General features: G+C 47.7%; 1 protein-coding gene across 1 annotated transcript in view; it reads left to right on the top strand.

The window, feature by feature from the left end:
* GDI1 (GDP dissociation inhibitor 1) overlaps positions 1-22270 on the top strand; it is a 108951-nt gene extending 86681 nt beyond the window's left edge. Inside the window, exons 7-11 of the mRNA XM_088459659.1 lie at positions 7925-8024; positions 9264-9435; positions 9563-9707; positions 15478-15532; positions 17745-22270. Coding sequence (XP_088315785.1) covers positions 7925-8024; positions 9264-9435; positions 9563-9707; positions 15478-15532; positions 17745-17897 — 625 coding nt within the window. The 3' untranslated portion in view covers positions 17898-22270. The remainder of the gene's footprint in view (positions 1-7924; positions 8025-9263; positions 9436-9562; positions 9708-15477; positions 15533-17744) is intronic.
* Positions 22271-23411: the final 1141 nt, after the last annotated feature.

The following is a 23411-nucleotide window of genomic DNA, read 5'->3' as shown; positions in this document are numbered from 1 at the left end:
GTTTTAACAGGAAAGGATGGCCGGCCTATGGCCAAATGTTGGCTGGACGGCCTCGTATGTCTTCTTCAGGGGCCTACCCATGGGTAGGCCTTTCTGTTGTTGATGCTTGTTTTTTCTCGGGCCATGTAACCCTCGTGGGTGGCTCGCTGTGGCGCCTTGGCTGTTTTGCCTTGCTAGATGGCCACGTGGTCTTCTGCCCACACCTTTTTAAGGTTCTAGGCATTGGTTTCCTTTGCCTCTCCGGATGCTTCCTTTTTGGCGGCGGATTCTCCTCTCAGCACAGGAGCGTCCCCTCCCTTGGTTGAACTGCTTTGGGACATCCCCAAGGTCAACCCTGTGGACCCCCTATGGACCCTGAAGTAGAAAACGAGATATGGTAAGAACTTACCTTTGTTATCTCGAAGTCCATAGGGTCCACAGGGCGCCCGCCCTGACGCACCTGGCTTCAAATGGGCTGTGTGGCTGGTCACCGGTTTTCCGTCTCCCATTTCTGTGAGTATGGTTATCGAGTGTTCCAGTTTTCTCTCTCTTTTTTTCTCCTCCTCCGGCCTTTGGCTACTTACAAACTGAGGTGCCTCTGGCTTGGGGGTGGGGTTATAGGGAGAGTGGACCCAAGTGCATCCTGGGAGCTAAAAGCTTTAACTGCGTGGTGCCCGGATTTGGTTCCCAACCTATACTCCAAGGTCAACCCTGTGGACCCTATGGACTTCGTAGAAACAGAGATAACAAAGGTAAGTTCTTACCATATCTCTTGTTATCTCACATCTGTAATACCTCACAGTCCTGTATATACATCAGTAACATCAGCCACAGCTCAGCCAGCATAGAGACACCCACTACTGCTGTCTCACATCTGTAATACTTCAGTCCTGTGTATACATCTGTAACATCAGCCACAGCTCAGCCAGCATAGAGACACCCACTACTGCTATCTCACATCTGTAACACCTCACAGTCATGTGTATACATCTGTAACATCAGCCACAGCTCAGCCAGCATAGACATACACACTACTGCTATCTCACATCTGTAATACCTCACAGTCCTGTGTATACATCTGTAACATCAGCCACAGCACAGCCAGCATAGAGACACCCACTACTATCTCATATCTGTAATACCTCGCAGTCCTGTGTATACATCTGTAACATCAGCCACAGCACAGCCAGCATAGAGACACCCACTACTGCTATCTCATATCTGTAATACCTCAGTCCTGTGTATACATCTGTAACATCAGCCACAGCACAGCCAGCATAGAGACACCCACTACTGCTATCTCACATCTGTAATACCTCACAGTCCTGTGTATACATCTGTAACATCAGCCACAGCTCAGCCAGCATAGACACACACACTACTGCTATCTCACATCTGTAATACCTCACAGTCCTGTGTATACATCTGTAACATCAGCCACAGCACAGCCAGCATAGAGACACCCACTACTATCTCATATCTGTAATACCTCACAGTCCTGTGTATACATCTGTAACATCAGCCACAGCACAGCCAGCATAGAGACATCCACTACTGCTATCTCACATCTGTAATACCTCACAGTCCTGTGTATACATCAGTAACATCAGCCACAGCTCAGCCAGCATAGAGACACCACTACTGCTATCTCACATCTGTAATACCTCACAGTCCTGTGTATACATCTGTAACATCAGCCACAGCTCAGCCAGCATAGAGACACACACTACTGCTTTCTCACATCTGTAATACCTCACAGTCCTGTGTATACATCTGTAACATCAGCCACAGCACAGCCAGCATAGAGACACCCACTACTGCTATCTCACATCTGTAATACCTCACAGTCCTGTGTATACATCTGTAACATCAGCCACAGCTCAGCCAGCATAGAGACACCCACTACTGCTGTCTCACATCTGTAATACTTCAGTCCTGTGTATACATCTGTAACATCAGCCACAGCTCAGCCAGCATAGAGACACCCACTACTGCTATCTCACATCTGTAACACCTCACAGTCCTGTGTATACATCTGTAACATCAGCCACAGCACAGCCAGCATAGAGACACCCACTACTGCTATCTCACATCTGTAATACCTCACAGTCCTGTGTATACATCTGTAACATCAGCCACAGCTCAGCCAGCATAGACATACACACTACTGCTATCTCACATCTGTAATACCTCACAGTCCTGTGTATACATCTGTAACATCAGCCACAGCACAGCCAGCATAGAGACACCCACTACTATCTCATATCTGTAATACCTCGCAGTCCTGTGTATACATCTGTAACATCAGCCACAGCACAGCCAGCATAGAGACACCCACTACTGCTATCTCATATCTGTAATACCTCAGTCCTGTGTATACATCTGTAACATCAGCCACAGCACAGCCAGCATAGAGACACCCACTACTGCTATCTCACATCTGTAATACCTCACAGTCCTGTGTATACATCTGTAACATCAGCCACAGCTCAGCCAGCATAGACACACACACTACTGCTATCTCACATCTGTAATACCTCACAGTCCTGCGTATACATCTGTAACATCAGCCACAGCACAGCCAGCATAGAGACACCCACTACTATCTCATATCTGTAATACCTCACAGTCCTGTGTATACATCTGTAACATCAGCCACAGCACAGCCAGCATAGAGACACCCACTACTGCTATCTCACATCTGTAATACCTCACAGTCCTGTGTATACATCTGTAACATCAACCACAGCTCAGCCAGCATAGAGACACCTCTACTGCTATCTCACATCTGTAATACCTCACAGTCCTGTGTATACATCTGTAACATCAGCCACAGCTCAGCCAGCATAGAGACACCACTACTGCTATCTCACATCTGTAACATCAGCCACAGCTCAGCCAGCATAGAGACACACACTACTGCTTTCTCACATCTGTAATACCTCACAGTCCTGTGTATACATCTGTAACATCAGCCACAGCACAGCCAGCATAGAGGCCCCACTACTGCTATCTCACATCTGTAATACCTCACAGTCCTGTGTATACATCTGTAACATCAGCCACAGCTCAGCCAGCATAGAGACCCCCACTACTGCTATCTCACATCTGTAATACCTCACAGTCCTGTGTATACATCTGTAACATCAGCCACAGCTCAGCCAGCATAGAGACCCCCACTACTGCTATCTCACATCTGTAATACCTCACAGTCCTGTGTATACATCAGTAACATCAGCCACAGCTCAGCCAGCATAGAGACACACAATACTGCTTTCTCACATCTGTAATACCTCACAGTCCTGTGTATACATCTGTAACATCAGCCACAGCACAGCCAGCATAGACACCCACTACTACTATCTCACATCTGTAATACCTCACAGTCCTGTGTATACATCTGTAACATCAGCCACAGCACAGCCAGCATAGAGACATCCACTACTGCTATCTTACATCTGTAATACCTCACAGTCCTGTGTATACATCTGTAACATCAGCCACAGCACAGCCAGCATAGAGACACCCACTACTGCTATCTCATATCTGTAATACCTCACAGTCCTGTGTATACATCTGTAACATCAGCCACAGCACAGCCAGCATAGAGACACCCACTACTGCTATCTCACATCTGTAATACCTCACAGTCCTGTGTATACATCAGTAACATCAGCCACAGCTCAGCCAGCATAGAGACACCACTACTGCTATCTCACATCTGTAATACCTCACAGTCCTGTGTATACATCAGTAACATCAGCCACAGCTCAGCCAGCATAGAGACACCCACTACTGCTATCTCACATCTGTAACACCTCACAGTCCTGTGTATACATCAGTAACATCAGCCACAGCACAGCCAGCATAGAGACACCACTACTGCTATCTCACATCTGTAATACCTCACAGTCCTGTGTATACATCAGTAACATCAGCCACAGCTCAGCCAGCATAGAGACACCCACTACTGCTATCTCACATCTGTAATACCACAGTCCTGTGTATACATCTGTAACATCAGCCACAGCACAGCCAGCATAGAGATGCCCACTACTGCTATCTCACATCTGTAATACCTCACAGTCCTGTGTATACATCTGTAACATTAGCCACAGCACAGCCAGCATAGAGACACCCACTACTGCTATCTCACATCTGTAATACCTCATTCCTGTGTATACATCTGTAACATCAGCCACAGCACAGCCAGCATAGAGACGCCCACTACTGCTATCTCACATCTGTAATACCTCACAGTCCTGTGTATACATCAGTAACATCAGCCACAGCTCAGCCAGCATAGAGACACCCACTACTGCTATCTCACATCTGTAATACCTCACAGTCCTGTGTATACATCTGTAACATCAGCCACAGCACAGCCAGCATAGAGACACCCACTACTGCTATCTCACATCTGTAATACCTCAGTCCTGTGTATACATCTGTAACATCAGCCACAGCTCAGCCAGCATAGAGACACCCACTACTGCTATCTCACATCTGTAATACCTCACAGTCCTGTGTATACATCTGTAACATCAGCCACAGCTCAGCCAGCATAGAGACACCCACTACTGCTGTCTCACATCTGTAATACCTCAGTCCTGTGTATACATCTGTAACTTCAGCCACAGCTCAGCCAGCATAGAGACACCCACTACTGCTATCTCACATCTGTAACACCTCACAGTCATGTGTATACATCAGTAACATCAGCCACAGCTCAGCCAGCATAGACACACACACTACTGCTATCTCACATCTGTAATACCTCACAGTCCTGTGTATACATCTGTAACATCAGCCACAGCACAGCCAGCATAGAGACACCCACTACTGCTATCTCATATCTGTAATACCTCACAGTCCTGTGTATACATCTGTAACATCAGCCACAGCACAGCCAGCATAGAGACACCCACTACTGCTATCTCACATCTGTAATACCTCACAGTCCTGTGTATACATCTGTAACATCAGCCACAGCACAGCCAGCATAGAGACACCCACTACTGCTATCTCACATCTGTAATACCTCACAGTCCTGTGTATACATCAGTAACATCAGCCACAGCTCAGCCAGCATAGAGACACCACTACTGCTATCTCACATCTGTAATACCTCACAGTCCTGTGTATACATCAGTAACATCAGCCACAGCACAGCCAGCATAGAGACACCCACTACTGCTATCTCACATCTGTAATACCTCACAGTCCTGTGTATACATCTGTAACATCAGCCACAGCACAGCCAGCATAGAGACACCCACTACTGCTATCTCACATCTGTAATACCTCAGTCCTGTGTATACATCTGTAACATCAGCCACAGCTCAGCCAGCATAGAGACACCCACTACTGCTATCTCACATCTGTAATACCTCACAGTCCTGTGTATACATCTAACATCAGCCACAGCACAGCCAGCATAGAGACACACACTACTGCTATCTCACATCTGTAATACCTCACAGTCCTGTGTATACATCTGTAACATCAGCCACAGCACAGCCAGCATAGAGACACCCACTACTGCTATCTCACATCTGTAATACCTCAGTCCTGTGTATACATCTGTAACATCAGCCACAGCACAGCCAGCATAGAGACACCCACTACTGCTATCTCACATCTGTAATACCTCACAGTCCTGTGTATACATCTGTAACATCAGCCACAGCACAGCCAGCATAGAGACACCCACTACTGCTATCTCACATCTGTAATACCTCACAGTCCTGTGTATAAATCTGTAACATCAGCCACAGCACAGCCAGCATAGAGGCACCCACTACTGCTATCTCACATCTGTAATACCTCACAGTCCTGTGTATACATCTGTAACATCAGCCACAGCACAGCCAGCATAGAGACACCCACTACTGCTATCTCACATCTGTAATACCTCACAGTCCTGTATATACATCTGTAACATCAGCCACAGCACAGCCAGCATAGAGACACCCACTACTGCTATCTCACATCTGTAACACCTCACAGTCCTGTGTATACATCTGTAACATCAGCCACAGCACAGCCAGCATAGAGACACCCACTACTGCTATCTCACATCTGTAACACCTCACAGTCCTGTGTATACATCTGTAACATCAGCCACAGCTCAGCCAGCATAGAGACACCACTACTGCTATCTCACATCTGTAATACCTCACAGTCCTGTGTATACATCTGTAACATCAGTCACAGCACAGCCAGCATAGATACACCCACTACTGCTATCTCACATCTGTAACACCTCACAGTCCTGTGTATACATCTGTAAGATCAGCCACAGCTCAGCCAGCATAGAGACACCCACTACTGCTATCTCACATCTGTAATACCTCACAGTCCTGTGTATACATCTGTAACATCAGCCACAGCTCAGCCAGCATAGAGACACCACTACTGCTATCTCAAATCTGTAATACCTCACAGTCCTGTGTATACCTCAGTAACATCAGCCACAGCACAGCCAGCATAGAGACACCCACTACTGCTATCTCACATCTGTAATACCTCACAGTCCTGTGTATACATCTGTAACATCAGCCACAGCTCAGCCAGCATAGAGACACCCACTACTGCTATCTCACATCTGTAACACCTCACAGTCCTGTGTATACATCTGTAACATCAGCCACAGCTCAGCCAGCATAGAGACACCCACTACTGCTATCTCACATCTGTAATACATCACAGTCCTGTGTATACATCTGTAACATCAGCCACAGCTCAGCCAGCATAGAGACACCACTACTGCTATCTCACATCTGTAATACCTCACCGTCCTGTGTATACATCTGTAACATCAGCCACAGCACAGCCAGCATAGAGACGCCCACTACTGCTATCTCACATCTGTAATACCTCACAGTCCTGTGTATACATCTGTAACATCAGCCACAGCACAGCCAGCATAGAGACACCCACTACTGCTATCTCACATCTGTAATACCTCCGTCCTGTGTATACATCTGTAACATCAGCCACAGCTCACCCAGCATAGAGACACCCACTACTGCTATCTCACATCTGTAATACCTCACAGTCCTGTGTATACATCTGTAACATCAGCCACAGCACAGCCAGCATAGAGACACCCACTACTGCTATCTCACATCTGTAATACCTCACAGTCCTGTGTATACATCTGTAACATCAGCCACAGCTCAGCCAGCATAGAGACCCCCACTACTGCTATCTCACATCTGTAATACCTCACAGTCCTGTGTATACATCTGTAACATCAGCCACTGCTCAGCCAGCATAGAGACGCCTGGTTACACGCAGTGAGGCTGCGTTGGTAATCACTATGGCTAATTTATGCATGCCTTTCTGCATCCACTCCCTCGTCACCACCCCCAAACAGTCTTGGCTTGTCACTCACTCTGCAATCGACTCCTGTGGGCCTCCGTAATCGCAGTGCTTTCGCCGCGCTGTGCAGTGCATACGCAGTAAACAACAATTGGCCGATCTGCATACGCGGTTGCAATTGCGATCCATGCTGAATCAGGGCAACGGTCAGTAACCAAAGCACTCTCTGGCAACTCATTCAGTAGCGCGTTTCTGCAGAAGATCACCCTTTGCATTTGGATGTCTATAGATTATTTTAAACGCCATCTGCAAATATGATGACTTACAGTGAGAGCAGTGAGTTCTAGGTAATCTGGTATTCAGCTTAACATTAGACCCTAGTCATCTGAGACTTTTTAGAAATACGTTGTAAAGCCTTAGACATATCTGGAACACAAAGCATTGGATGCATGGCTACACGCATTTGGCTACATACATGGCTACACACATATGGCCACACGCATGGCTACACGCAAACCTTCTCTGATGTCTTCAATTACAGACACTGTATCACAAAATGTTATTGAGTTATTACTATCTTATAACTGGTCTCTTCCTTTGTGCTCCTCTCATTGTACAGGCTTAGTGCCATATATGGTGGGACATATATGCTAAACAAAAGTGTAGATGAGATTGTGATTGAGAAAGGAAAAGTAGTTGGCGTAAAGTCAGAGGGAGAGGTAAGTTCCTAGGAGTGATTAGATGGTGTACCTGAAAACTAAAATGTCTGGTGAGCCTCCGAGCATTATCTTGCTGTGGGGTGAGCCTCCGAGCAGGGCCTGGATGTCTGGTGAGCCTCCGAGCATTATCTGGATGTCTGCTGAGCCCCTGCGCAGGGCCTGGATGTCTGCTGAGCCCCTGCGCAGGGCCTGGATGTCTGCTGAGCCCCTGCGCAGGGCCTGGATGTCTGCTGAGCCCCTGCGCAGGGCCTGGATGTCTGCTGAGCCCCTGCGCAGGGCCTGGATGTCTGCTGAGCCCCTGCGCAGGGCCTGGATGTCTGCTGAGCCCCTGCGCAGGGCCTGGATGTCTGCTGAGCCCCTGCGCAGGGCCTGGATGTCTGGTGAGCCTCCGAGCATTATCTGGATGTCTGGTGAGCCCCTGTGCAGGGCCTGGATGTCTGGTGAGCCCCTGTGCAGGGCCTGGATGTCTGGTGAGCCCCTGTGCAGGGCCTGGATGTCTGCTGAGCCCCTGTGCAGGGCCTGGATGTCTGCTGAGCCCCTGTGCAGGGCCTGGATGTCTGCTGAGCCTCCGAGCAGGGCCTGGATGTCTGGTGAGCCTCCGAGCATTATCTGGATGTCTGGTGAGCCTCCGAGCATTATCTGGATGTCTGCTGAGCCCCTGTGCAGGGCCTGGATGTCTGCTGAGCCCCTGTGCAGGGCCTGGATGTCTGCTGAGCCCCTGTGCAGGGCCTGGATGTCTGCTGAGCCCCTGTGCAGGGCCTGGATGTCTGCTGAGCCCCTGTGCAGGGCCTGGATGTCTGCTGAGCCCCTGTGCAGGGCCTGGATGTCTGCTGAGCCCCTGTGCAGGGCCTGGATGTCTGCTGAGCCCCTGTGCAGGGCCTGGATGTCTGCTGAGCCCCTGTGCAGGGCCTGGATGTCTGCTGAGCCCCTGTGCAGGGCCTGGATGTCTGCTGAGCCCCTGTGCAGGGCCTGGATGTCTGCTGAGCCCCTGTGCAGGGCCTGGATGTCTGCTGAGCCCCTGTGCAGGGCCTGGATGTCTGCTGAGCCCCTGTGCAGGGCCTGGATGTCTGCTGAGTACCAGAACAGTGTTCATGAGCTCCATCATATATACATTTCTTGTAGCATATACTCAACTGAGATAGATAATGTTAACTAAAGTTCACTGTTAAACATATCCACTAGAGGTACATCCTATCATGGGTTTTCTAATCTAGACGTAACTCTCATTGTCTGCCGCAGGTGGCACGTTGCAAGCAGCTAATCTGTGACCCCAGCTATATCCCTGATCGGGTGCACAAGGCTGGTCAGGTGATCCGTGTCATCTGCATCCTGAGCCATCCCATCAAGAACACCAATGATGCCAACTCTTGCCAAATTATCATACCACAGAACCAGGTCAACAGAAAATCAGGTGAGATGGAGGAGAGGATGGCCTGGCAGAGGAGGTCTCATTAGTATTTATTTAGAATAGGCTGGAGAATGAGCAAAACATGAAAGAGACGCTCTAAAGATAATCCTGTACAAATCCCCCATTACAGATATTTATGTCTGCATGATTTCGTACGCACACAACGTGGCCGCACAAGGGAAGTATATCGCTATCGTCAGCACCACGGTGGAGACAGCCGAGCCTGAAAAGGAGATTGAGCCAGCACTGGAGCTGTTGGAGCCTATAGACCAGAAGTAAGGACATTATCATTATCCTTTATTTATAAAGTACTGACATATTAAGCAGCGCTGTACATTGTGCCCAAAACACAAATAATACTACATACAGTGACCTAAACCAGTGGGTAAATATGGGGAATCGGTATGAAATCCCAGCACTCAAGATGCCTGCTGTCAATATACCGACAATGGCACTCCGATGCTCAGGATCCCGACAAGGGTCCGGTAGGTATGTTAACGGTCCCTTCTTCTCCCCCATACCCTCCTTTTCTGTATCCTAACACTAAGCCCCACCCCACCCTATCCCTCCCCGTTAGTGCCTAAACCTAACTCTCCCCCCATGGTGCCTAACTCTAAACCCCCCCCCCCACAACCAGTTGTGTCTAACCCACCGCCGGGGGGTGCCTAGCCCTAACCTCCCCTAGCCTAACCCTTACACCACCCCCCTTCCTGTGACGCCTTAACCTAACCCATCACTCCCCGCGGTACTTACGATCGGCATCCCGGCTGTCGGGTTTCCAGCGTTGGGATGTCCACTACTGTCATTATTCCGGCGCCGGTCTTCTGGCCGGGTAATGACATTCCGGCGCTGGGATTTCGTCAGCCAGGATGCCGGCTGTAGGTATCTTAACTACATCCCATAAAGGCCTGCCTGAATAACAATCTAAGGGGAACAATTGATACATAGAGTTGTAGAATAAAAATTCTAACTGGTGATGGGGGAGTGTACGCAGTGGTATACGTTCAGGAAGCCGGCGGACGCAAAGATGGCTTCCCGACTGCTTAATCCCGGCGGGGGTTAAATGACAGGCGTCTAAATCTAGCCGCCTGTCATTTTACCAGTGCTCTGCATCCCGATCGAAGGGATGCCGAGCGCGGACAGCTGCGGGTTAGATATAGGGCTCCTGGGGGGACTTAGGGATAGGCACCCCGCCGGGAGGTTAGGGACAGGCTAGGGGAAGGGGGGGGGTTAGGCACCCCCGGGGGACTTAGGTTTAGGCAGCGGGGAAGGGAGGGTTAGGGTTAGGCACCCCCGGGGGACTTGGGTTTAGGCAGCGGGGAAGAGGGGGTTAGGTTTGGGCACTTAGAGGGGGGATTAGGGTTAGGCACGGGGGAGGTTAGGGTTAGGCACCACTAAGGGAGGGTTAGGGGGTAGAATTAGGTTAGTTTATACTTACTTTTAGGACGATCGGGATTTCCTCCTCTGCCGGGATGCCGCTGCTGGGATTTGCGGTAAATCGTACCGAATGCGTATGCCGCGTCTGTATTATATATACCAAATATTAGAGATGTTACTGCACTCAGATAAGGATACAGATCCCAGAGTATTCACTGAAGCAGCAGAATATTTTGTATTTTCTCTTAAATTGACATAATCATACATATCATGTACATTTTAAACATAACACTAAGAAGCATATACAGCGGCTGTAAGAGGGACTCACCTCCTGACAAATGGACCCTCTGATCACCAGAAATGACAGTATATATATATATTACAATCTGCAGTATTAATGCTGGCGTGACTGAATGTTATTTGCAGTGAATAAAAAGGCTAAATTTCAGGCAAATTTATTATTAAACATCTCTGATAAGAGCCCGTCCAGACGAAGAGCTGGGAGCACAGTGATATCTCACCCTGCTTCCTTGTTTAGCGTGAGCGCGTACTGCACATACGTAGCTGTCGGCCTGCGCATTGCGGTCAGAAATGGAGGTACTGTGGAAGTGAATTGGGGGGTACGTTGCTCAGTAGAAGCATGCATGGAAAATGTTCACCTATTAGCAAAGCTGCGCACGTCTCCCAATGTGACCACCTCTGCATTGCGCCCGCTTTGCTACCAGTGCTCTTCCCCTACCCTATGATCTGCCCCCAAGCAGGCGTGTTGTTGCTGCCGTCCAGGTCTGCATGTCGTTGGTGTGCGGCAGGAGCTGGATCATCATTTACACAGTGAGGCTTCTTTTAAGAAGCCCAAGCTTTATTTTATATTTTCTTTTATTTGGTTTTACTGAAGAGCAGGGAGCGCTAGGCAGTCCTCTGGATGCCAGCGTTGCTACTCCATCACCCCTCCGCGGCGTCACAACGCCGGCCCCAGGCTTGCTACATATGGTGGGTCACCGGGTGGCTTGGCTACCATGGCTACACGGGTGGACCCCAGACTGCTATCAGGACACTGGACAGGTAAGGCGGGTTCCAACTCGCGGGAATCCGTGTCTATTCGTCCGGGACTCCACTAGACCACCAGGGCATAAAATTATACTGGCGTAGGGAATAAACAGAGGCCAGGGACCCGGTAGTTGATGTCAGCATAGGGGAGGTCAGCCCTCTCCCTGCAGCCCCTCCTCCAGCTCAGGGCGCTATGCCACTGCGGTCTTGCCGTCCCTGAGCTGCTCCTCCTTCACCCTCCACCACCTCAGAGACTCACGGCGGACATTTTCTTAAAAGCAGCCACAGGTATCCGGGAATGCTGGGTCCAGTCTCCCTGTACACCTCTCCTAGGAGCCAGGTTATACAGCGCTATTTCCTACCAGTCACTGCGGTCTGTGCAGTTGAATCTAGTGCCCGTTATATTGTATACTTTGCATTGTATGTGATTTGTGCTAGCGCTGCTGTCTGGTTTTTTTTCTCTCCTGTCAGCTTATAACCTTTCCCAATAACCCTGGGATACTTGTGTATAGAGGGTTCACTGTACTTCACATCTACCTGTATTTGTGAAGGCTGTCACATACTGCATGTGTTGCATGCTGCTCAGTGCCATATTGTGTGTTATACTATCCTTGCAGCTATGTCTAGCAAAGGCAAGGGTAACAAACAGGCTCCTTCTCCTATACTGCTCTCATACAGGTCCTGTTCAGCAGAATTAACCCAGGAGGATTTAATTCAAGATGGTCTATGTGCACCTTTTTATACTGCCCCAGGCCAGTCAGCCCCTCCAGCCCCTGCTCAGGACACCCCCCCCCCCCCCTTCTTAGAGGATGGTACATCTGGGAGCCCTTCTGGATTCTCAAGTTCAGAAAATCTTCCTGACAGCAGACAAAATCTCCGCACTGCAGCAACGAGTGCGCAGATTACTCCACAGTCGCCGAGTGTCCATTCACTCAGCAATGCAGACCTTGGAGTCCATGTTATCCACCTTTGACATGGTGGAGTTCGCTCAGTTCCACTCCAGGCCGCTACAACACCTAATCCTCTCCAGGTGGAATGGGCTGCCCCAACTGATCAGATCTCAAGAGGATTGTTCTATCTCCAGAAGTATGTCCATCCCTCTCCCAGTGGGTTACAAGCGTCGTCCCTTCTGGATCCCAGATTGGGTGCTCCTCACCACTAACGCAAGCCTCCACAGGTGGGTAGCAGTGACTGGCCAGCACTCCTTCCAGGGTCGTTGGGCTCACACCGAGGAGGTCTTACCAATCTACGTCCTGGAGATCCGAGCCATCTACAGAGCCCTCACTCTGGCTCAGGAAAGTCTTCAGGACAGGCCAGTACAAGTACAGTTCGACAATGCCACGGCGGTGGCCTACCTCAATCACCAGGGAGGCACTCGCAGTCAGACTTCTATGGCAGAAGTGCCACGCATTATCACGTGGGCTGAATGTCATCTCCCGGCCATTTCCCCGGTGTTCATTCCGGGGATTCTCAATTAGGAAGCGGATTTCCTCAGCCGTCACGAAGTACACGCCGGGGAGTGATCTCTACACCCAGAGGTCTTTCAGCTCCTGGTGGACAAATGGGGTCTTCCAGACGTGGACCTCATGGCTTCATGACACAAGCTTCCAGTGTACGGGTCCAGGACAAGGGACCCCAAAGCAGCCTTCATGGACACCTTGTCATTGAAGTGGACCTTCCATCTTCCCCGCAGTTTCCCTTCTTCCTCTGGTCCTTCGGAATTTCTAACATGAAGGGGCCTTGGTTCTGTTGGTAGCTCCGGCTTGGCCCAGAAGCCATTGGTACTCTGATCTTCAAAGTCTCTCCATAGACGCACCTCTCCAAATTCCTCAATGGCCGGACCTGTTGTCTCAGGGTCCTTATCTACATACGGACCTAGCCCATCTGTCTTTGACAGCGTGGCTCTTGAGACATCCCTCCTATCGTCCAAAGGGTTTTCTCGCTCCGTGGTCTAGACCAGTGATTCCCAACCTCGGTCCTCAAGGCACACTAACAGTCCTGGTTTTAGTGATATCCATGCTTAAGCACAGATGGTTAAATCAAAATAACTGAGGTACTAATTAAGTCACCTGTGCTTAAGTATGGCTATCCTTAAAATCTGGACTGTTGGTGTGCCTTGAGGACCGTGGTTGGGAACCCCTGGTCTAGACCATGCGCAGAGCACGTAAGCCGGCCTCCAGGTGTGGCATACATACTTCCAGTGGTGTGCTACCAGAAGCTATGACCCTCATGTTTTTCGGGTTTCTCGGATACTTGCCTTCCTTCAAACTGGATTGGATCTCTGACTCCGTCTGGCCTCTCTGAAAGTGCATGTCTCGGATCTGTCCATCTGGTTCCAATGCAGAATTGCTCCACTGCCGGATGTTCACACCTTCCTTCAGGGTGTCCTCCGTATACAACCTCCCTTTGTCCCTCCTTTGGCTCTGTGGGATTTGTCAGTGGTTCTCCATGCACAACAGGGGCCTAAATTTCAACCCCTGGACTCAGTAGACTTCAAATGGCTCACTGCAAAGACTCTTTTTCTTCTGGCTATAGCGTCTATCCATAAGGTGTCAGATTTGGGGGCACTCTCCTGTTGCTGTCCAATTCTGATCTTTTATCAGGACATGGCTCACCTTGGCTTCCTTCCCAAGGTGGTCTCTCGTTTCCACATTAATGAGGAAATTTTAGTTCCGGACTTCCAATCTCTCGAGGCAGGTTAGGGCTCCTTAGATGTGGTCCGTGCTCTGACGATATACTGTACGTGGACCGTACTGGTTCCATCAGGAAAATGGATTCCCTCTTTGTCCTATATGGATTCCACAAGAAGGGCTGGCCAGCTGACAAACAGACTCTGGCCGGGTTGTTTCGCATGACTCTTTCACAGGCTTAAACACCGGCTGGTCTTCCTGTGCCGGCTACAGTATCTGCTCATTCTAGTCTATGGGTCCCTCGTGGGCAGCCCGCCGTGGTGCCTCTGCTGAACAGCTATGCAAGGCGGCCACATTTTCTTCTGTCCACACCTTTCTTAGGTTTTATGCCTTTGATACCTTTGCCTCTCAGGATACTTCCTGTGGGCGTCGGCTTCTCCTTTCAGCTCAGGAGCATCCCCGCCCTTGAACAACTGCTTTGGGACATCCCCATTGTCTCCCTTATTACACTGTGCGCCTGATTCAGAGGAGGACACAGTGATAAGGTTTGCCACCCTTAGTGCCCGTGCACGCTGTAATACCGATTGGTGCGTTATCGTATGCCACCATCAGTCGCCCTTTTCTCCATCTGACCGTGGCCTCCTACGCCTGTGACACACCCATAGCGCCCTCTGTGCACTACCAACCACTGTCCAGGAACACACATCACTTTTCCGGCACACTTCTGATACCGTCCGTCTGTTGCAGCAGCACTCTGTGTAACGCATCCACCATAAGGGTCTCCACAATCTTTGCACAGTTGCAAATAATCGTTGAACTACGTCAGCATTGCCTCAGAATCCGACCCAGTGTATGTATAATCTACAATAGTGTCCCTTTAACAGTCTGACAAAACTCTGTTCCTATAGGTAATTTATTGCAGAAACTCCATTCTCTATTTTACAATTATCTGGTCAGAAATGTGACAATTAGGAACATGTTCTCTTTACAGATTTGTCGCAATCAGTGACCTGTATGAAGCAACTGAAGACGGCACAGAAAGCCAGGTAATGAGAGCCTATTGTCACCATAGTGTATGGACCTAGTCTCCCATTGTCACCATAGTGTATGGACCTCGTCTCCCATTGTCACCATAGTGTATGGACCTGGTCTCCCATTGTCACCATAGTGTATGGACCTGGTCTCCCATTGTCACCATAGTGTATGGACCTGGTCTCCCATTGTCACCATAGTGTATTGACCTGGTCTCCCATTGTCACCATAGTGTATGGATCTCTTCTCCCATTGTCACCATAGTGTATGGACCTGGTCTCCCATTGTCACCATAGTGTATGGACCTGGTCTCCCATTGTCACCATAGTGTATGGACCTGGTCTCCCATTGTCACCATAGTGTATGGACAGTCTCCCATTGTCACCATAGTGTATGGACCTGGTCTCCCATTGTCACCATAGTGTATGGACCTCGTCTCCCATTGTCACCATAGTGTATGGACCTGGTCTCCCATTGTCACCATAGTGTGTGGACCTCTTCTCCCATTGTCACCATAGTGTATGGACCTGGTCTCCCATTGTCACCATAGTGTGTGGACCTCTTCTCCCATTGTCACCATAGTGTGTGGACCTCTTCTCCCATTATCACCATAGTGTATGGACCTGGTCTCCCATTGTCACTATAGTGTATGGACCTGGTCTCCCATTGTCACCATAGTGTATGGACCTCGTCTCCCATTGTCACCATAGTGTATGGACCTGGTCTCCCATTGTCACCATAGTGTATGGACCTGGTCTCCCATTGTGACCATAGTGTATGGACCTCTTCTCCCATTGTCACCATAGTGTATGGACCTAGTCTCCCATTGTCACCATAGTGTATGGACCTCGTTTCCCATTGTCACCATAGTGTATGGACCTCGTCTCCCATTGTCACCATAGTGTATGGACCTGGTCTCCCATTGTCACCATAGTGTATGGATCTCGTCTCCCATTGTCACCATAGTGTATGGACCTGGTCTCCCATTGTCACCATAGTGTATGGACCTGGTCTCCCATTGTCACCATAGTGTATGGACCTGGTCTCCCATTGTCACCATAGTGTATGGACCTGGTCTCCCATTGTCACCATAGTGTATGGACCTGGTCTCCCATTGTCACCATAGTGTGTGGACCTCTTCTCCCATTGTCACCATAGTGTGTGGACCTGGTCTCCCATTGTCACCATAGTGTGTGGACCTCTTCTCCCATTGTCACCATAGTGTGTGGACCTCTTCTCCCATTGTCACCATAGTGTATGGACCTGGTCTCCCATTGTCACCATAGTGTATGGACCTCTTCTCCCATTGTCACCATAGTGTATGGACCTGGTCTCCCATTGTCACCATAGTGTATGAACCTCATCTCCCATTGTCACCATAGTGTATGGACCTGGTCTCCCATTGTCACCATAGTGTATGGATCTCGTCTCCCATTGTCACCATAGTGTATGGACCTGGTCTCCCATTGTCACCATAGTGTATGGACCTGGTCTCCCATTGTCACCATAGTGTATGAACCTGGTCTCCCATTGTCACCATAGTGTATGGACCTGGTCTCCCATTGTCACCATAGTGTATGGACCTGGTCTCCCATTGTCACCATAGTGTATGGACCTGGTCTCCCATTGAATTTCCCCCTTAGCCATGTGCCATGTCCCATTATTTGCGACCACACAGGCGTTTCCCTGACTTATCACACGCGATGCGCGCTGTCAGAAGTACAGTGGGTGCTGTAGGATGATAATCTTCCAGCAGCCGCCACTAGTAGAGGGTCCTTCCGGCCCCTGTGCATCCCTGCACCCTCCCCCAGTGACGTGCTGCTGATTGGTCAGGACCCCCAGTCCGGTAGCTGCAGAGATAAGCAGCAGCTGGGGAAATGTAAATGAACCACCCCCGAGTGTATACCTGGCGGCTGCTTAAAGTAGCAATGCTCTGAACATCCGATATATCAATGGGCGATATAAACATTTATGTCAATGTTATGTGTTTAAAACAAATCTATTTTATTTATTTTTTAATAAAATTGTGTGGTTCAGTTTTAAATTAGATGTTCTTGACCCAAGTCGATCATAAAAAAAAAACGATATTTTTTTCTCCAAAAACTGCTAAAAAATTAAGTCGCCAGTTAAGTGGTTAAACGCTTCCTTCTCCCGACTGGTGAAAAGATTTCTCCCCCCAAGTGATAACGTGCTGCATAGTGAAAACGCTCTTCTCCTCTGTTGCAGGTGTTTTGCTCGCGCTCCTATGATGCCACCACACACTTTGAGACCACATGCAATGACATCAAGGATATCTACAAGAGAATGACTGGAACAGACTTTGACTTCGAGAACATGAAGCGCAAGCAGAATGACGTTTATGGGGAAGAAGACCAGTGAACAGGGCGTTGGATAGGAGGTGGGTGGGGGGGGTTTAACGGTCAGGTGAAAATGAAAAACATCTATGGTTAGGGTTTTTTTGAAAGGAAAGTTTAGCATGTGTTGAATCATGTATCAATCTAAAGATGGGAATGGAGGTTGTGTAGGATAGGATGTGGGAATATATAGCTAAAGCTTCCATTCTCCCTTTGGTCCTCATGACTCCAGATTAAGTTATTAAGCTTTGGGCTAACACTGTGGTGGAGCTTCAACCTAGAGACTGTTGTGAGGTCCGGTTCTCAAAGTATCTCAGCTGTAAAAACAGCCAAATATTTGTTGACAAAAAGTTTACAATGTTAGTACAGTTTGCCCGGGCATTCCTTGTCTAAACACCGAGCAACAACATGTATTGATAAAGCATTTGCTACGTCTTTTGTTATTTAATCTTCTCTTTTTTCACTTGCTACTGCCGCCTAGAGGAGCTTGGGAAGCAGATTCAGGTCATACAGTGATGGACATGGGCTTCATTTTCTGTGTCTGTTGGGATAATTAGGATTTAAACATAATGTCATAGAATCGTAGATCCTTCCGGTTAATAAATTGGGCAGTGTCCTAAGTTGCATGACATTGTAATGCAGAGCTCCTACAACCAGTTAGCTTGATCGTTCCATGCTATGTGCAGGTCTTAAATCAAAAGTTGGCTTTAAAGATTCCATTATAGGCTATCTCAATGTCATACATAGGCCCTTACAGCCAGCTGGCTCAATGTCATACGTAGGCCCTTACAGCCAGCTTGCTCAATGTCATACGTAGGCCCTTACAGACAGCTGGCTCAATGTCATACGTAGGCCCTTACAGCCAGCTGGCTCAATGTCATACGTAGGCCCTTACAGCCAGCTGGCTCAATGTCATACGTAGGCCCTTACAGCCAGCTGGCTCAATGTCATACGTAGGCCCTTACAGCCAGCTGGCTCAATGTCATACGTAGGCCCTTACAGCCAGCTTGCTCAATGTCATACGTAGGCCCTTACAGACAGCTGGCTCAATGTCACACGTAGGCCCTTACAGCCAGCTTGCTCAATGTCACACGTAGGCCCTTAGAGACAGCTGGCTCAATGTCATACGTAGGCCCTTACAGCCAGCTGGCTCAATGTCATACGTAGGCCCTTACAGCCAGCTGGCTCAATGTCATACGTAGGCCCTTACAGCCAGCTTGCTCAATGTCATACGTAGGCCCTTACAGCCAGCTTGCTCAATGTCATACGTAGGCCCTTACAGCAGCTGGCTCAATGTCATGTAAAAGTCTTAAGGCCCCCATACATCAGAGATTGATTGCAGCAATCGTGCAATTTGCAATCGATTGTGTATAAAAATCTTTCCCTTTTTCAATCGATTGCAGAATTGCCACAATCGATTGAAAAAGGGAAAGATTTTTATACACAATCAATTGCTGATGTATGGGGGCCTTTAACCAGGTGGCTTTAAAGTTTTATTTCACTTTGAGTCATTCAGAAAAATCACTTTTGCGAAGCTCCATAACTTTGAACCCCCCCCCAAAAAGATACTTATGTTACATGCAGTTTTCTCTGTGGACAGCAGAGATAAGATATAGGACCCTTTTCCCACTAATAAATTAATTCGTCAGGAAGGTAAGCCATTTTGATTTTAAGAATTCAAGTGGCAAAACTCATGGTGCATACACACGGTATGGTCTGTACCACCAACGACATGAAAGATATCTCTCAGTGAAGTCCTCCTGCCACATCTCTGAACAGTTAAAGTTGACAAAATCGTCCAAGTTAACCTGCATGTACGGACGATCATAGAGATCTTTATCGTCCATACGGGAATGCGCATCATTAGTCGTTGTCAGGTTGGTGACTGCAAAAAAGTGAACAATATGAATGATAACGATATGAACCGTATCATTCATGAAAGTCGTACCGTGTGTACGCACCACCGTCCTTGGAAAGTAGAATGCATGGGACCGCTACGCATTTAAAGAAAAACATCATCATGTTCTAAAGACCTACTATTGACATGTTCATCTTCAGGTACTACTGCCATAGAGTACTTTACCACGTGAAGGCTCCAAAGGTGGGCATACAAGTCATGTAGAGTGCCTTCAACAAAGTTCCTAGAGTAAGTTTTATAGAGGTTGTGTTCAGTACCTAGAGCCCCTCCAATGAAAGGTCCATCCCCTAGCTTACTCACTTAGCTAAGTAGCCATGGTTATCAAGTGTCCTGGGTATCACGGATAGTTTGTTATGCTTCATGTGGAAGCCCATGTTATAGCATTCCGTCAAGTAGCTTTTTCATTTAGGCTTCCACAGGTTAGCTACTCATATTTCAAACAGGGAACCCAATGTACTATTAACACAAATGCAAAGTGTTTTCTAGGAAAGTTTTTCACCTTATCCAAATGTTACTGTACCTAATTAATTAGTTTAGAGCCTTGAGAATTCATCTCCTCCATCTCAAGTGTTTCTCTAAGAAGTGGCTTAAGAATTACATTACATTTTTTATCTCCCAAACCTAATTTATTTAACTTATTAGAGATTTCACACAGTATGTGGGAGTTATGGGAAAACACCAAGATAACAATAACAGCCTTTTATGGTCCTAGTAACCGGTTTACTGATTCTGGGGTGAAATTCACTCTATTCTCACTGTATGTGACTCTGCACTGTGGGATGAATATTCCCGTACGCTTATCAAACAAAACTGTAGTTTTGGAGAAGCCAATTTGTGGACTTTCTGGGCCATTTTTCTGAGAATGTGCCTTAATGATCTCATTGGTTCCTAGTAAATAGATTGCATTCTCGTGGACATTAAGCACACAAAATGGCTCCCTCATTTTTACCTCAGTGATTCCACTTTGATCCTATTGACTGTTGGTTGAGCCCAGAAAATGGCTGCCTGTAGGATTTAGTCCGGTCATGACACAGGACCACCTTCAGTACTTCAGTCATGACTTAGAACACTATACTCTGAAAAGTAACACACTACAGTACTTGATTGAAGGCTGTGCTGTTTATTTTGTGTAGTTCCTGTAAAATGTAGGGGCAACGCAGAGAAATGATTCATTCCAGTAATGAGACATTTCTGTTTAGTTTAATTCCACACACATTAGATCCAGCTCAGTGCTTAGTACATATCTAAGATAAAAAATATATACGAGTTGCACCTCTGGAGTTTTAGTCCTGCAACAGATTCGTCAGGGGTGGTCACTATATAGTGTATGGATTCATTCTCTTTTAACATAACATCATATATAAATACATACATATACATATTTTCTTTTCTGGTGCAATACAATATGTCTTCTGTGTTGATCATCATAGAGTATGGACCTCGTCTCTCATTGTCACCATAGTGCAGGGTTTCTCAACCTAACTCACAAATAACACCAGTTAAATGTAACTAAAAATAACTTTACTGTAAAAATAAAAAAAATGTAAAATAATTGTGTCTTTGGAAAACATAAGGAGTAATTTGTCAGAAAAGTTGGGAAACCTTGTCTTAGGGCATAAATGTTTAGTGGTCACCAAAGGTTATGGATCTTATCTCATGTGGTGGTCTCCAAAGGCTATGGATCTTATATCATGTGTTGGTCACTATAGCATATGGATCTTATGTCATGTGGTGGTCACTATAGTATATAGATCTAATCTCATGTGGTGGTCACCAAAGGCTATAGATCTTATCTCAAGTGGTTTCCAAAGGCTATGGATTTTATCTCATGTGGTCTCCAAAGGCTATGGATTTTATCTCATGAGGTCTCCAAAAGCTATGGATCTTATATCATGTGGTCACTATAGCATATGGATCTTATGTCATGTGGTGGTCACTATATAGCATATGGATCTTATCTCATGTGATGGTCACTATAACATTTGGCTCTTGTCACACTGGGGTTCCATGTAGCGTATGGATTTAGTACCTTATATTGATCACGCTTAAAAGTTTGGGTTTAGTTGCATATGGTGTTCACGCTAAAGTTTGGGTCGTGTTCTTTGTGAAGGTCAGCTTAGACTATGGACTTTATAGAGTATGGACACTATAGAGTATGAATAATGTCTCTGATGCTGATCATGCTAGAGTATGGACTTTAGCTTTTGTGGTGGTCACCATATAGATTATGGATCCTCTCTCGTGTGGTAGGCTTCTTCCAGATCCAGCTTATTCCATTTTGAAGTCTGTTTTATTTATTTTTGAACCTTTATTTTTTCCCTCAAACTATCAGCTTCTTTGCATTGTCTGACCCTTATAAATTATCTTCTTACTAGTAAATGTTATTGATTTACTGTGTTTGACAATACAATATCAAGTAAAAATGTTGTGGAAACTTTGTGTCCTGTTTTGTTTTAAAACTGACTTTCTTTTATAACCACACTTTGAAGTTTGTACATAAAACTGACAATTTATGTCATGAAATTAAAAAACATGTTTTGTTTTTTTGGTTCCATTAACTTCTCAAAATAGGGAAACAGTGGACTGCTAACAAATTATAATTGTGTAAACCAGTTCTTCTCAAACTCAGGGCCTGATTCAGAGCCGGACGCTCTGAACGAGCACCCGCTCTGAATCAGGGCGTTTTTATTTTTGTTGCGTCCTCCTGGACGCTCGCATAGCTGTGGGTTACCACCCACAGCTTATGCGAGCGTCCATGATGATGGTCTTGACCATCGGGCTTGCGACGAGACCCTGCGGTAGGGTCTCAGTGACCGCAAGCCCTGGAGTGATTTTGGCTCTTATCAGAGCCAAAATCACTCCCACTGACATCACTAGTGATGTCAGTGGGGCCGGACCCAGACGGTAGGCGTTCCCATGGGAACGCCTCCGTCTGGCAGCCACGCCCACCAAAGGGGGCATGCTGTCACTCACCATCGACAGCACGCCCCCTTTGGTGCGAGACCCGGAGCGACTGCTTCCCCATCGCTAGCCGGGTCGCGCGCATGCGCACGACGGAGCTCCCTCCGTTGTGCGCATGCGCACTAGGACACCATTGACCCGCTTGCGAGCGCTCACGAGCGGGTCTGAATCAGGCCCTCAGTCCTTCAGACATACGAACAGTTCAGGTTTTAAGGATATCCATGCTTGACCAGAAATGGTTAAATTAAAATGACGGCAGTACTAATTAAGTCACATTTGCTCAAGCATGGATACCCTTAAAACCTGGACTGTTAGTGTGTCTTGAGGACTGAGGGCCTGATTCAGAGCTGAACGCTCTGACCAGAGCGCTCGCTCTGAATCAGGGCCCTCCTCCATGAAAATGGAGCGGCCTCCTGGCCGCTCGCATAGCTGTGGGTGACCACCCACAGCATATGCGAGCGGCCAAAAAGATGGTCGCGTTGGTCTTGACTATCGCGACCATCGGACTTGCGACGGAGACCCTGCGGTAGGGTTTCCCAGCCACAAGCCCTGGAGTGATTTTGGCTCTATCAGAGCCAAATCACTCCCACTGACATCACTAGTGATGTCAGTGGGGCCGGCTTCAGACGGTAGGCGTTCCCATGGGAACGCCTCCGTCTG

This window comes from Taudactylus pleione, unplaced genomic scaffold, assembly GCF_031769625.1.
Source record: "Taudactylus pleione unplaced genomic scaffold, aTauple2 ptg000925l, whole genome shotgun sequence".
Lineage (NCBI taxonomy): Eukaryota > Metazoa > Chordata > Amphibia > Anura > Myobatrachidae > Taudactylus > Taudactylus pleione.
The sequence above is the reverse complement of the archived record's forward strand: the minus strand, read 5'-3'. Positions and strand labels throughout refer to the sequence as shown.